The sequence below is a fragment of the Hypanus sabinus genome, chromosome 17 (assembly GCF_030144855.1).
Source record: "Hypanus sabinus isolate sHypSab1 chromosome 17, sHypSab1.hap1, whole genome shotgun sequence".
Taxonomy (NCBI): Eukaryota; Metazoa; Chordata; class Chondrichthyes; order Myliobatiformes; family Dasyatidae; genus Hypanus; species Hypanus sabinus.
The window spans coordinates 24,968,148-24,980,904 of NC_082722.1; the positions used below are offsets into that span (position 1 = coordinate 24,968,148).

Consider the following 12,757-nt stretch of genomic DNA (forward strand, 5'->3'; position numbering starts at 1 on the left):
TTTAGGAAACATATTACTGTAGCACATCTTGAGCCACATGCGCTTAAAACCTGCTCCCTTGTGGTAGAAAGTGGACATGGACAGACACTGCGCAGAGCAGGTAATGTAACCAAGTCGGGCAGTCTTGAATACTGTAGTATGTTCTCTGCACTGGACGAGAACCCACAGTGTTCGATTGCAAGTTCACAGTTATAAGGTACTATCCAGTTAAGGTGTCAATTGACTTGTACATCAGTTAATTTGCTCTGAATTTATATATTAGAAATGTGATAGAGTATTATTTGGTGGAGTGTGTAGATGGCATCAGACAGGATACTGAAAATTATTTTGCTCATTCATTATTCTGCAGCTTGGAAAAGAAATAATACCTTCAGCATTTTAAAAGTGGCAGTTACTTGGATGCTTCATGGGTTAAACAGGAAAGCAGTCCGAGAAATGTGGGTGCCGAAGATGGGAAGTGTGCATGACGCCCAGATGCCAGGCCAGGCATCACCTGCACTCCTTATCGCCCCCTCCTATCTTATCAAATCTTTAACTACACCACTCCTCATGACCCTCCGACACTTCCCCCGAGCCCCACCTACTCTCAAACCCTCTACCCCAGCTCTCGGTCTCCTAGCACCCTCCTCCCCATCTTTATGCCCTCAGTCTGCCCTTATTTATCTTCGTCACCCTTGCACTTTATTCCGCATTATTTCATTATTTTGTATGCCTCAATGCACCAATGATTCGATCAGTATGATTAACGTTTCGCAGACAGGCTTTGCACTGTACAGTATATTGGTACATGTGACAATAATAAGCCAATTCCGATTACCCCTTTTTCCCTTCCCCCCGGCCCGGTGCAGCCTGGGTTGAACTCGAACAGCTGAACGGCTTGCGGATTGCCAGCGGCGTGGTGACAGCCGGCCATAAAGCAGCTTCGGGTAAGTATCGCCACGAACACAAAGCGAGTGGATGGCCGCCGCTGTCGGAGCTCGACTGCTGTATTTTCAGCCTGCAGTCTGAGCTCGGAACCAGCGGCAGGGCCGCCGTTGCAGCGCGGACAGTGGCCGGGTCGGACCGGTACTTCCGTTGCTGTGGAGAGGAGCCGTTCAACAATGGCCTGGACGTCGCCAGGTGGGAACGAGCGCCGTGCGCCGGACCGTTGGCCCTCACCCCACCGTCCTCTCCCCACGTCAACCACCTCCTTCCACTCAGCCCTCTGCGCCCGGACCGTCCCCCTCCCCTCCTGGGTGGGAACGAGCGCCTTGCGCCCGGTAATGGTGTTGGCAGTACACGATGTTAAAACAGCCTTGCAATTCTCTCAATAATTTCGAGGCTTTCCCCAAGGTTGGCGTGTTTTACAATTTAGTGTATAGCTGTGATGTGGATATTTAAAACAAGGTTCTAATTTTGTGTGTATGTGGTTGCTGTAACCAATAATTCAAATCTTTATTTTCAGTTTTTATTAGCATCCTATGATGTTTTGTTGGCATTTTAGTTCTTTTGCAGTTCTGCTGTTACACTGGTGTAAGAAAATTATAGCTGTCAATTTACTTCTGCAAGTTTCCCCACAAAGAGGAATGAAATAAATGAACCGGATTCTATAGGAACCGCTGTGCTGATCTTTTGAAAATGAAATGTTGGCAAATTCATTAACAGTGGAGTATAATCTTTTACAATGATCTGTGTTGATGTCCTGTCAGATTCTTGAGTCCTTCGTTAATGAGGATGATTTGCTTCCATTCTAGTTTTGTTGGATTTGAGATGGCCAACAACCACTTGTGTGGAATGTGTAGGCTCCTCCGCGAGGGGCAGGAGGTGCTTGATAGGTCAGGCAAATGAGTAGTCTGGGAGGTGATGTGTGTCTTTCATCATTTCTGTTGAGCTTTTGTATGTTTCTGATTAATACATTCAAGGTTCTCCATGTCCAGCTAAATTGTGCTGAATTCACCAGAACTAAACTTGATAAGACTTTGAATCAGAGGTGGTAGTACTGGCTCTAAAGTAAGTCTGGCATCTTTTGCAATCCAAGCATTTTCACTTGTGCCTTGTAATTTGTTATTCAAAGTTGAAAATAAATCTATTATCTAAGTACATATATGTCACCATATGTAACCTTGAGATTTGTTTTCTTGAGGGCATTCTCATTAAACTCAAGGACCATAATAAGATCAATAAACCAACAGGTTGGACAAACAACCAATGTGCAAAAGACAAACTGTGCAAATACAAAAGATAAAATAATAAACAATGCTCCTACGATAAATCATGATTAAATGCTATCTTGCTGCTTGATACCTGATCTCTGCTGTGCTGGCAGATTTTATTTGAAGTAGCAGTTGAACCTAATACCTCTGAGAGTAAGGTAATACATGAGGAATAATGGATTATGCAAAATACTGTACTCGAGCATGAAGATAGAATACAGAACAGGCCCTTGGGCCCCCAATGTCTGTGCAAATCATGATGCCAGTTTAAACAAATCTCATCCGTCCTTCAGTGCATTCATGTGCCTGTCTAAATACCCCTCAAGTGTTGGTTTCATACCTGGCTTCCACCATCTCCCTTGACAGCTCATTCCAGCTATTTATCACTAAAGAAAATACTTTCCCCAGAAACCTCTTTAAACTTTCCCCCTCTCTCTTTATGTCTATGCCATCTAGTATTTATTTCCACCTTTGGAAAAAGACTGTCTACCCTATCTGTGCCTCTCCTAAATTTACATACTTGTATCAGGTCGCCCCCCCTCACCTAACAGTGGTCCAGAGAAAATAGTCCAACTTTGTCCAACCTCTCGTTAGAGCTCATGCTCTTTAATCCAGGCATTGTCCTGGTGAATCTCTTTTACATCCCCTTCAAAACCCCTACATTCTTCCTGCACTGCGGTAACCGGAACTGCAATGAATGTAACCTACCCAAAGTTTTATACAGCTGTGTGTGACTTTTGTTAATAATTGCCCTGACCAATAAAGGCAAGTATTCCATATGCTGCCTTTACAACCCTATCTACTTGTGTTGCCACTTATAGGAAGCTGTGGATTTTCACCTCTGTATGTCAATACTTCTAAGGGCCTATAATTTACTGTATTCTTCCCCTTGAATTTAACCTCCCAAAGTGCAACCGTTTATATTTATACAGATTGAACTCCATCTGCCATTTCTCCATCAATATTACTAATTGATCTAAACCCTGGTGTATCCTTCGATAACCTTCCTCACTGCCCAGAACTTCACCCATTGGGATTACACATTAACTCATTGGCCCACCAAGTCACTTATGTATATCATGAACAATAGAGGCCTAGCAATGATCCCTGTGTAATACTACTGATTGTAGACTTCCAGTTAGAATAACACCCTTCCACCCTTTATCTTATTGTCAAATCACTCCTTCGGGGATCCTATGTGCCCTAATCTTCTGAATCAGTCTACCATGAGGGACCTTGTTGAATGCTTTAGTAAATTCCACGTAGACAACATCCACTGGCCTAACCTCATCAGTTATCTTTGTCACCTCAAAACATGTCAATTAAGTTTTTAGCACCTATAGCACTCCAGTTCAAAACGCCATGCTGACTATCCCTATAAAGTCCATGATCTTTCAAATGTGAATAGATCCTACCACTGATGTAAGTCTCACTAGCCTAGAATTTCTGATTTGTTCTTACTGCCCTTCTGAACCAAAGGAACAGCATTGGCTATTATCTACTGCTCTGGAACCTTATTTGGGGCTAAAGAGGATATAATGATCTCTGTCAACGCCCCACCAATCCACTCTCTTTGTCAATAACCTGGAATAGATCCAATTAGGCTCCAGTAACTTGATATCAACATTCCCTGGAATATCAGCATATTTTTATATCCCTCTCCCTGGTGAATACTGATGCACTATCTGACTCTCAGCGTAAATCCCCTCTTAAGTCCTTTGTTGTCCTACCCTCTTGTTTTTAATGTATGCATAAAATGCTTTGGATTCTCTTTAATCCAATGTGCCAAGGACATTTTATGACCTGTTTGAACCCTCCTGATTCACTGTTTAAATTCTTTCCTGCTTCATTTATGTTCCTGAAAGGCCTTGTCCAATTTCAATTTTCTAAACTTACGTAGGTTTTCTTTTTCGTTTGATTAAATTGAAAATATCGCCTGTCATCCAAGGTTCCCAAGCCTTGCCTCCTTGTCTTCCTCAAGATGACAATAACTCCCAGTCTACACTCTGCTGCTCTTGCCTAATACTGTGGCATTTGGCTTTCCACCAATTTACCAATTTCTGCTGAAGTCCAGACTTAGTTGTATCCATAACTATTTTAAAATTTAAAGATATCACTTTTCCCAAAAGGTTCTCCATGGAAACTTCAATCACCTGGCTAGGCTCATTTCCCAATACAGGGTCAGTACAAGAGAGAAAACATAGTACTTTATGTTTATCGTTGTTATTACCAGAGGTTGATTACATCAGCCATGACATTTTTTCATTTTAAAAGTAGCTAATTACTCAAATGAATAAACACTGACATTCTGAAGCTAGTAGCCAATTCAGACTCCATGCAACCTTTAGCATCTGATGAAACATGTACAACAGCCCCAAGTTTCTTTATAAAATGCTTTTTGCCTATGGTAACAAGTAAGTATACAGTAAGTGTGTTAATAGACACACAAATATCCATATAATCTGCCAGGTTTGATGGATATGATAGAAACATAGAAAATCTACAGTACAATACAGGTCCTTCAGCCCACAAGGTTGTGCCAGACATGTCCCTACCCTAGAAATTACAAGGCTTACCTATAGCCCTCTATTTTTCTAAGCTCTATGTACCAATCCGAAAGTCTCTTAAAACACCCTATCGTATCTGCCTCCACCACCTTTGCCAGCAGCCCATTCCACGCACTCACCACTCTCTGAGTAAAAAACGTAGCCCTGACATCACTTCTGTACCTACTCCCCAGCACCTTAAAACTGTGTCCTCTTGTGGCAACCATTTCAGCCCTGGGAAAAAGCCTCTGACTATCCACACAATACCTCTCAACATCTTACACACCTCTGTTAGGTCACCTCTCATCCTCTGTCGCTCCAAGGAGAAGAGGCTAAGTTCACTCAACCTATCCTCATCAGACATGCTCCCCAATCCAGGCAACATCCTTGTAAATCTCCTGTGCACCCTTTCTATGGTTTCCACATCCTTTCTGCAGTGAGGCGACCAAAACGGCACAGTACTCTAAGTGGAATCTGACCAGGGTCCTATATAGCTGCAACATTACCTCTCAACTCCTAAATTCAATTCCACAATTGATGAAGGCCAATACACTGTATGCCTTCTTAACCACACAGTCAACCTGCACAGCTGCTTTGAGTGTCCTATGGACTCGGACCCCAAGATCCCTCTGATTCTCCTCCCTGCCAAGAGTCTTACCATTATTACTATATTCTGCCATCATATTTGACCTACCAAAATGAACCACCTCACACTTCTCAGCCCAGTTTTGCATCCTATCAATGTCCCGCTGTAACCTCTGACAGCCCTCCACACTATCCACAACACCTCCAACCTTAGTGTCATCAGCAAACTTACTAACCCATCCCTCCATCCAGCTCATTTATAAAAATCACGAAGAGAAGGGGTCCCCTGAGGCACTCCACTGGTGACCGACCTTCATGCAGAGTATGACTCATCTACAACCACTCTTTGCCTTATGTGGGCAAGCCAGTTCTCGATCCACAAAGCAATGTCCCCTTGGATCCCATGCCTTCTTACTTTCTCAATAAGCCTTGCATGGGGTACCTTATCAAATGCCTCGCTGAAATCCATATATACTATGTCTACAACTCTTCCTTCATCAATGTGTTTAGTCACATCCTCAAAAAATTCAATCAGGCTCGTAAGGCATGACCTGCCCTTGACAAAGCTATGCTGACTGCTCCTAATCATATTATACCACTCCAAATGTTCATAAATCCTGTCTCTCAGGATCTTCTCCATCAACTTACCAACCGCTGAGGTAAGACTCACTGGTCTATAATTTCCTAGTCTATCTCTACTCCCTTTCTTGAATAAAGGAATAACATCCGCAACCCTCCAATCCTCTGGAACCTCTCCCGTCCTTATTGATCATTGCCAGAGGCTCAGCAATCTCCCACAGTAGCCTGGGGTACATCTCATCCGGGCCCGGCAACTTATCCAACTTGATGCTTTCCAAAAGCTCCAGCACGTCCTCTTTCTTAATATCTACATGCTGAAGCTTTTCAATCTGCTGCAAGTCATCACTGCAAACACCAAGATCCTTTTCCATAGTGAATACTGAAGTAAAATATTCATTAAGTACCTCTGCTATTTCATCCAGTTCCATACACACTTTCCCTCTGTCACATTTGATAGGTCCTATTCTTTCATGTCTTAACCTCCTGCTCTTCATGTACTTGTAGAATGCCTTGGGGTTTTCCTTAATCCTGCCCACCAAGGCCTTCTCATGGCCCCTCCTGATTTCCTTCTTGAGCTCCTTCCTGTTAGCCATATAATCTTCTAGATCTCTAACATTACCTAGCTCTCTGAACCTTTTGTAAGCTTTTCTTTTCTTCTTGACCAGATTTATTATAGCCTTTGTACACCACGGTTCCTGCACCCTACCATAACTTCCCTGTCTCATTGGAACATACCTATGCAGAACTTCACACAAATATTCCCTGAACATTTGCCACATTTCTTCTCTACTTTTCCTTGAGAACATCTGTTTCCAATTTAAGCTTCCAATTTCCTGCCTGATAGCCTCATAATTCCCCTTACTCCAATTAAATGCTTTTCTGACTTGTCTGTTTCTATCTCTCTCCAATGCTACGGTAAAGAAGATAGAATTATGATCACTGTCTCCAAAATGCTCTCCCACTGAGAGATCTGACACTCGACCAGGTTCCTTTCCCAATGATGGTTTAGGTATCTTTGGAATGTTGATCATAACAAGAGCCTTGGTGACATTTAAAAAGAAGTCTGCTTTTAATTCTTAGCTAATCTGATCTGCCATAGTGGTTAGAGTGAAGTTTGTGTATCCCGGCAATTAAATTTGAATTTTTCTGTCATTGCATCATTCCATGTCTTTTGCTGAAGAATATACAGAAAATGAGCAAGTTGCACTCTGATATTTCTTTGTTCCTATAGTTCTTTTTGGTACTGGAGATCGAGTAGTAGAAATGGAAGATACAGAAGTTGAAAATCTTGCCGTATCTATGTAAGTAATAATATGTGAGCCTATAAGTCATTCTGCTAGGTTTATAGCATGTTATGAATTCTGAATTCAGAGAATTTTAGAATGATTTTTTAATAGCAATAGACACTAGTGGTTATTTGATTATCATGTATTCTGATTACATTTTACGGTAGATTTGGGAAGAGAGAACTGGGGGCTCTGGTAGGATGGGCATACAAAAGGCTGTGAAGGTGTTAGGATGTGAGAGAAGTTATAAATCCATACTAGATCTTTCCTTTACAAATATTGGAAAGGGATACAGGAAGTAGAATTTCTTTCTCAAGCTTATCTGGAATTTTGTGTGCATTTCTAGAGCTCAACTAGGAAAAGAGGCATAGTCTTAAAGGGCAGATTTATAATTGTTTTGGAGATGGAGGTTCTTGTCAAGTGGAGGGTTGAGAACAACTGGTGCTTTTCAAAGTAAATTTTAATGATGATTTTCGAAAAGGATTCACGAGACTTTTAAAGAGGGCAGAGAACTGGGGAGTGTTTGGATGATGTTTTCAATGAGTCTGATACACCAAAAGACCTCCTGTGTCTTTTTTTTATAAGACTTTCAGTGAGTTTCTGTCAAAATGCTTTACTGCTAACATTCTTATGATTTGTTTGCAACTATTTAATTTTGGCCTGAAATTGCTGATAATTATTTAGGGTTGATTTTAAACTGCACAGTTTTTAAGATTCAGCATGAATGGCAAAATGCATCAAAATATAGGAAATAAGTTTAGTAAAGTCAAAATATGAGGTCTGAGATTTGAGTACATGGTTCATTTAACATCGAAATCTTTGGGAATGCAAGAGTCGAGGAAAACATGCCATTTTGGTAGAACACTGGGAAAGGGATAGTTGGTATTTGGGAGCACTGAGAAGGAAGTAATAGAATTTAATTGTATTTGGTGAAGATGGATAGCATGAGAAGTTTTGGAAAAGATTTTTTTAAAGATTAGATTTGTCACATACGTCAAAATATACAGTGAAGTGCATAATTTTGCATCAAATCAGTGATAATTATCCTAGGCAGCCTGCAAATGTTATAACGCTTCCAATGCCAACATAGCATGCCCACAATTCACTAACCATGAAGGTATGTCTTTGGAATGTGGGAGCTAACTGTAGCACCAGGAGGAAACCTATACAGTAATGGTGAGAATGTTCTACTTCCTTATTGACAGCAGCAGAAATTGAACCCCGGTCTTACAGCTAACCCTGTAAAGTGTTGCATTAATCGCTTTGTTACTATGCTACTCCGTGGGAATATTCCCAGGCAAAATGTAGAAAGATGCTAACAAAGCATGCCAGTGAGCCGTCTAATGTGAAACTTGATAATTACAGCATTGTATCTGTCTCCTTTCTAAGGAATAGTGACAATAAGACGTCGGAACAGAATTAGGCCAGTCAGTCCTTTGTGTCTGCTCCACCTTTTAATCATGGCTGATTTATTTTCCCCCTCAACCCCATTTTCCTGCCTTCTTCCTGTAACCTTTGACACCTTCACTAATCAAGAACATATCAACCACTGCTTTAAATACACCCAATGACTTGACCTCACAGCCATCTGTGGTAATGACTTCTACCGATTCACCACCCCCTGGCTAAAGGTACAATTCTATCATATTATAATGTAAGTCCAATAAATGTCAGAGCCCAAAAATGAGATGATTAAATTGAATGAACTACTCAAGCTTCCTTAAGCTACACATGGATAATGTGTCTCAAACAGCCAGGATTTTAAGGGTTTCCGAGGAGCTCACAGAAATATCCTCCTCTAACTAATGCAGTTTAGCAGAGTCACAGAAAGTACCAAGCAATAGGAGGACGTATGATTCACTGCCCTTTGCTGAAAAATGGATATACATTTTAACAAATTGTCTTATTGTATAATTATGCATGAATTACAATTAAACTTCTTGTAATCTCTTATCCAGTTCATCTGATGTTGATGCTGAGTTTGATGCAGTCATTGGGCACATAGAAGATATTATTATGGGTAGGTGGAGACGATATTATAAAAGTTGGTTTGTACCATCTAGATCTCAATTTCAAAATTTGAATTGATGCTAACAGGTTTACATCTATTTACTCTGAATTATTGTTTTTACAGTGCAGTGCAAAAGTCTTAGTCAAATGTAAAAATAAAATTCTGTAAAGGAAAGATGCTTTCAAAAATAATGAAATGAGAAGTTTCTTTCAAAAAAATATAATGAAGAACAGTAAACAGTAAAAAAAAACCTAAACCAAATCTATATTTATTGTGACTACCCTTTGCCTTTAAAACTCATTCTCTTAGGTACATTGTCGTGCAGTTTTATAAGAAAATTGACCGGTTGGTTTTTCCAAGCATCTTGGAGAACTTTCCATAGTTCTTCTGTAGACTTTGGCATTCTTGCTTGCTTCTGTCTCTCCAGGTAGTCCCACACAACCTCAATTATGTTGACGTCAGGGCTCTGTGGAGGCCATAGCATCTGATGTAGAACTCCTAGTTCTTCATGACCTTGGCTGTGTGTTTAGGGTTATTTTCCTGCTGTAGAATGAAGTTGGGACCAATCAGACACCTCCCTGATAGTATTGCGTAATAGATGAGAATCTGCTTGAACTTCTCAGCACTAACCAGATCACCAACTCCATTTGTAGAATTGTAGCCCCAAACTTGCAGGGAACTTCTGCTTGCTTCACTATTGGCTCCAGATACTGATCGATGTAGCCCTCTTCAGCTCTCCTATGGACAAATTGCCTTCTGTTTGAGCCAAAAATTTCAAATTTTAACGTCAGTCCAGAGCATTTGTACGTCACCCCAATCCTTGTGTATTTGAGCGTGTTTCCACTTCAGAGGAATAATGTTTTGGCAGCAACTCTTCAATGAAGACCACTTCTGCGTACTGTAGAAAGGGTGTACTTGGGTTCCAGTGGTTTCTGGAAGTTCAGAACTGATAACAGTGCTGAGCGACTTCCAGTTTAGAAGGGACGCTAGTTTGGTGTATCTCTTATCTGCTGCACTCATTTTCTGTGGCCAACTACAGCCTTGCCCATTTCTTTATGCTTCTTCTGAAGATCTTGGACTGCAACTCTCGAAACTCCTGTCTGCTACAAAGTTTCTGCTTGGGAGAGTTCTTGTTGATGTAGAATGACTACCTTGTGCCTTGTTGCTATGCTCACTCTTCCCATGGTGTAAGAATTGATGATTTGAAGATTAAACTGTCATGTCTGCCACACCCTCACCTTTTGGTTTGGTCATGCTTCACCCAATTTGATTTCTTCTACATCAGTTTTTGTTTGAGTTAATCAGTTTAGTTCATTCAACTCATTATGTCACTGACCATTAGCAGCTGTTTTCATCTTTGTTTAATCATGCCATATACCTACAAACTAATTAAGTTTTTATTTGAAAAGTGGTCTATTACTGAATATGTTATTTTCTTTTTAAAAAAAACAAATATTTCTCTGTCACCTTTAATTGTTTGGAAAATGAATGTGTAGAAGTCTGAAGTTGCTATTTTCTACTGACACCATTGCGGAACATTGAAGTAAATATCTAAAACAAAATTTATATTTAAAAATCTAGGGTAACTATGATTTTTGCACAATACAGTATAATATATTTATCTCCTTACATTTGTATTAGCTTGGCATATCATTGTAGTTCTAGGCCAGGGATGGGCAAACTTTTTGACTTGTGGGCCACAAAGGGTTCTAAAATTTGACAGTGGGGGCTGGACCAGGAGCAGATGGTCAGAGTGTTTTGGTAATACACCTCATAAGAGAAAATAAAATATCATGGGATATGTAGAAAACATGTGCTTTAATTTCAATTGAAAATGAACAAATGCATTACAACAAAATATCTGTCTTTGAAGTCCCATGGTAATTAGCTATTTATTGAAATGACTTTTAAAACACTGAAAATTAAATGAATAAAATACAGCTTTTTTTAATAGTAACAGTTATTATTTTAAAGCACTGAAAATTCTGTTATCCTTCAAGATATTATCATCATCACTCTCCTCCTGACTGTCTTTATTTCAAAAACGGTAGGAGATGCAGGTCTACTTGTCCTGCTCCTTCTTATTCAATTGTCCCCTGTGCCAAAACTCAACAACGACCAGCACAAAGACAGAACAGTGACAGCGCCAGTATGCGGAGCGCGTTATTTGATCTGGAGCGCATTTTTTATTTTGAGAACGTACGTGCACCTGCGCACTACACATGTCCATCACTTAACAGAAATGACATGTAACATGTAAGGCTTATTGAAAAAAATATTTTCAAATGCATTTTTTACATAACACAACGAAGAAACTAATTTTTATTTTCAGTGGGAACAGTGTTGTTGGTCTCCCTTTTTAGCCAGCGGATCAAAGTCTGGATGTAGTTTTGTTGTGTCAATTCTCAGGATGGATCTGAGGTGTTGGTCAGTTAACTTGGATCTGTGGATGGCTTTGTTGATGTTCATGACGCTGAACGCCTGTTCACACAAATAGGTCGAGCCGAACAAAGAGTAAAGCGCAAATGTGGAGTAATATGCTGCACCTCAACAAAGGTCAATGTATATAGAGTGCGTCATCTATTGCCAAAAAGCCAGAATTGCGGGGAAAAAATGTTAACAAGGTTTATTAATATAATTTCATCAAGTTCTGCGGGCCGGATTAAAAAGCTTAACAGGCCGCATATGGCCCGCGGCCATAGTTTGCCCATGCCTGTTCTAGGCTGTCTCGCAGTCTTAAGTTTGTAGCCATAACATTTTTTCTTACCTACAAGTTATTACACAGCTCCACCACCGTAAGCATGTCCACGTGGTTGCATTGTGTGCCGTCTACTCGTGCACTGCTACAGCTACTTTAATCTGCAAATCCTTCTTAAAGTCGCATATTAGCCTTATTTAGAATTGTATTGGTTCTCCTCACTTTCTCTGGCTAAAAATCCTCTGATTTTCTATCTGATACACCATGGGAGTGTCTTCACCCAAACTAATGGTTCAGTAAGTTTTTGTTATCACTTACTAAAGGACAATTAGGGATTGGCATTAAATGCTCGCCTTGTGAAAGACTCCTGCCTTACTGAAATAAGTATAACAAAAACAAAATGGCAATTGGAAGGCAAATTCTCTGATTTTTATTGTGAATCAGGAATTTGATGTTCAAATTGCCCAGCTCTGTCAAAAGCTTTGTAATAGCTGAGAAACTTGTTCAAAAAGAATGGATCGTATAAAGCTGCTATATTTAAATATTGTGGGGGGAAATTGATTTTATTTAGTTTCTTATTTTTCCCTCTGTCTACTTTTTTCCTTTTTTTAAATTTTAACATTCTGACTGATGCTACTCAAAATGCATGTTGCTCATGAATTGTTAATCAAACTCTTTAAGGTCTATATCCAAATGTTCTTTGCAAGATTGGTATCTTCTGAAATTTTACTAAGAAGCTTAAAAATGCCAATTCCCAAACTAAAGTTAATGGCCCTCATGTCATCCATAAAGCAATTGTGATTCATTAAGCAAAGATACAGAAATTCTTGAAATAAAAACTCCAATTTAAAGCACAAGTG

General features: G+C 40.0%; 1 protein-coding gene across 3 annotated transcripts in view; it reads left to right on the forward strand.

The window, feature by feature from the left end:
- The first annotated feature begins 834 nt into the window (after positions 1–834).
- arl2bp (ADP-ribosylation factor-like 2 binding protein) overlaps positions 835–12,757 on the forward strand; it is a 31,566-nt gene continuing 19,643 nt past the window's right edge. Inside the window, exons 1-3 of one of the 3 annotated variants that reach the window (XM_059992701.1) lie at positions 835–926; positions 7,134–7,203; positions 9,147–9,208. In XM_059992701.1, coding sequence (XP_059848684.1) covers positions 7,166–7,203; positions 9,147–9,208 — 100 coding nt within the window. In that variant the 5' untranslated portion in view covers positions 835–926; positions 7,134–7,165. The other 2 variants (XM_059992700.1, XM_059992702.1) reach the window with 2 other exon arrangements.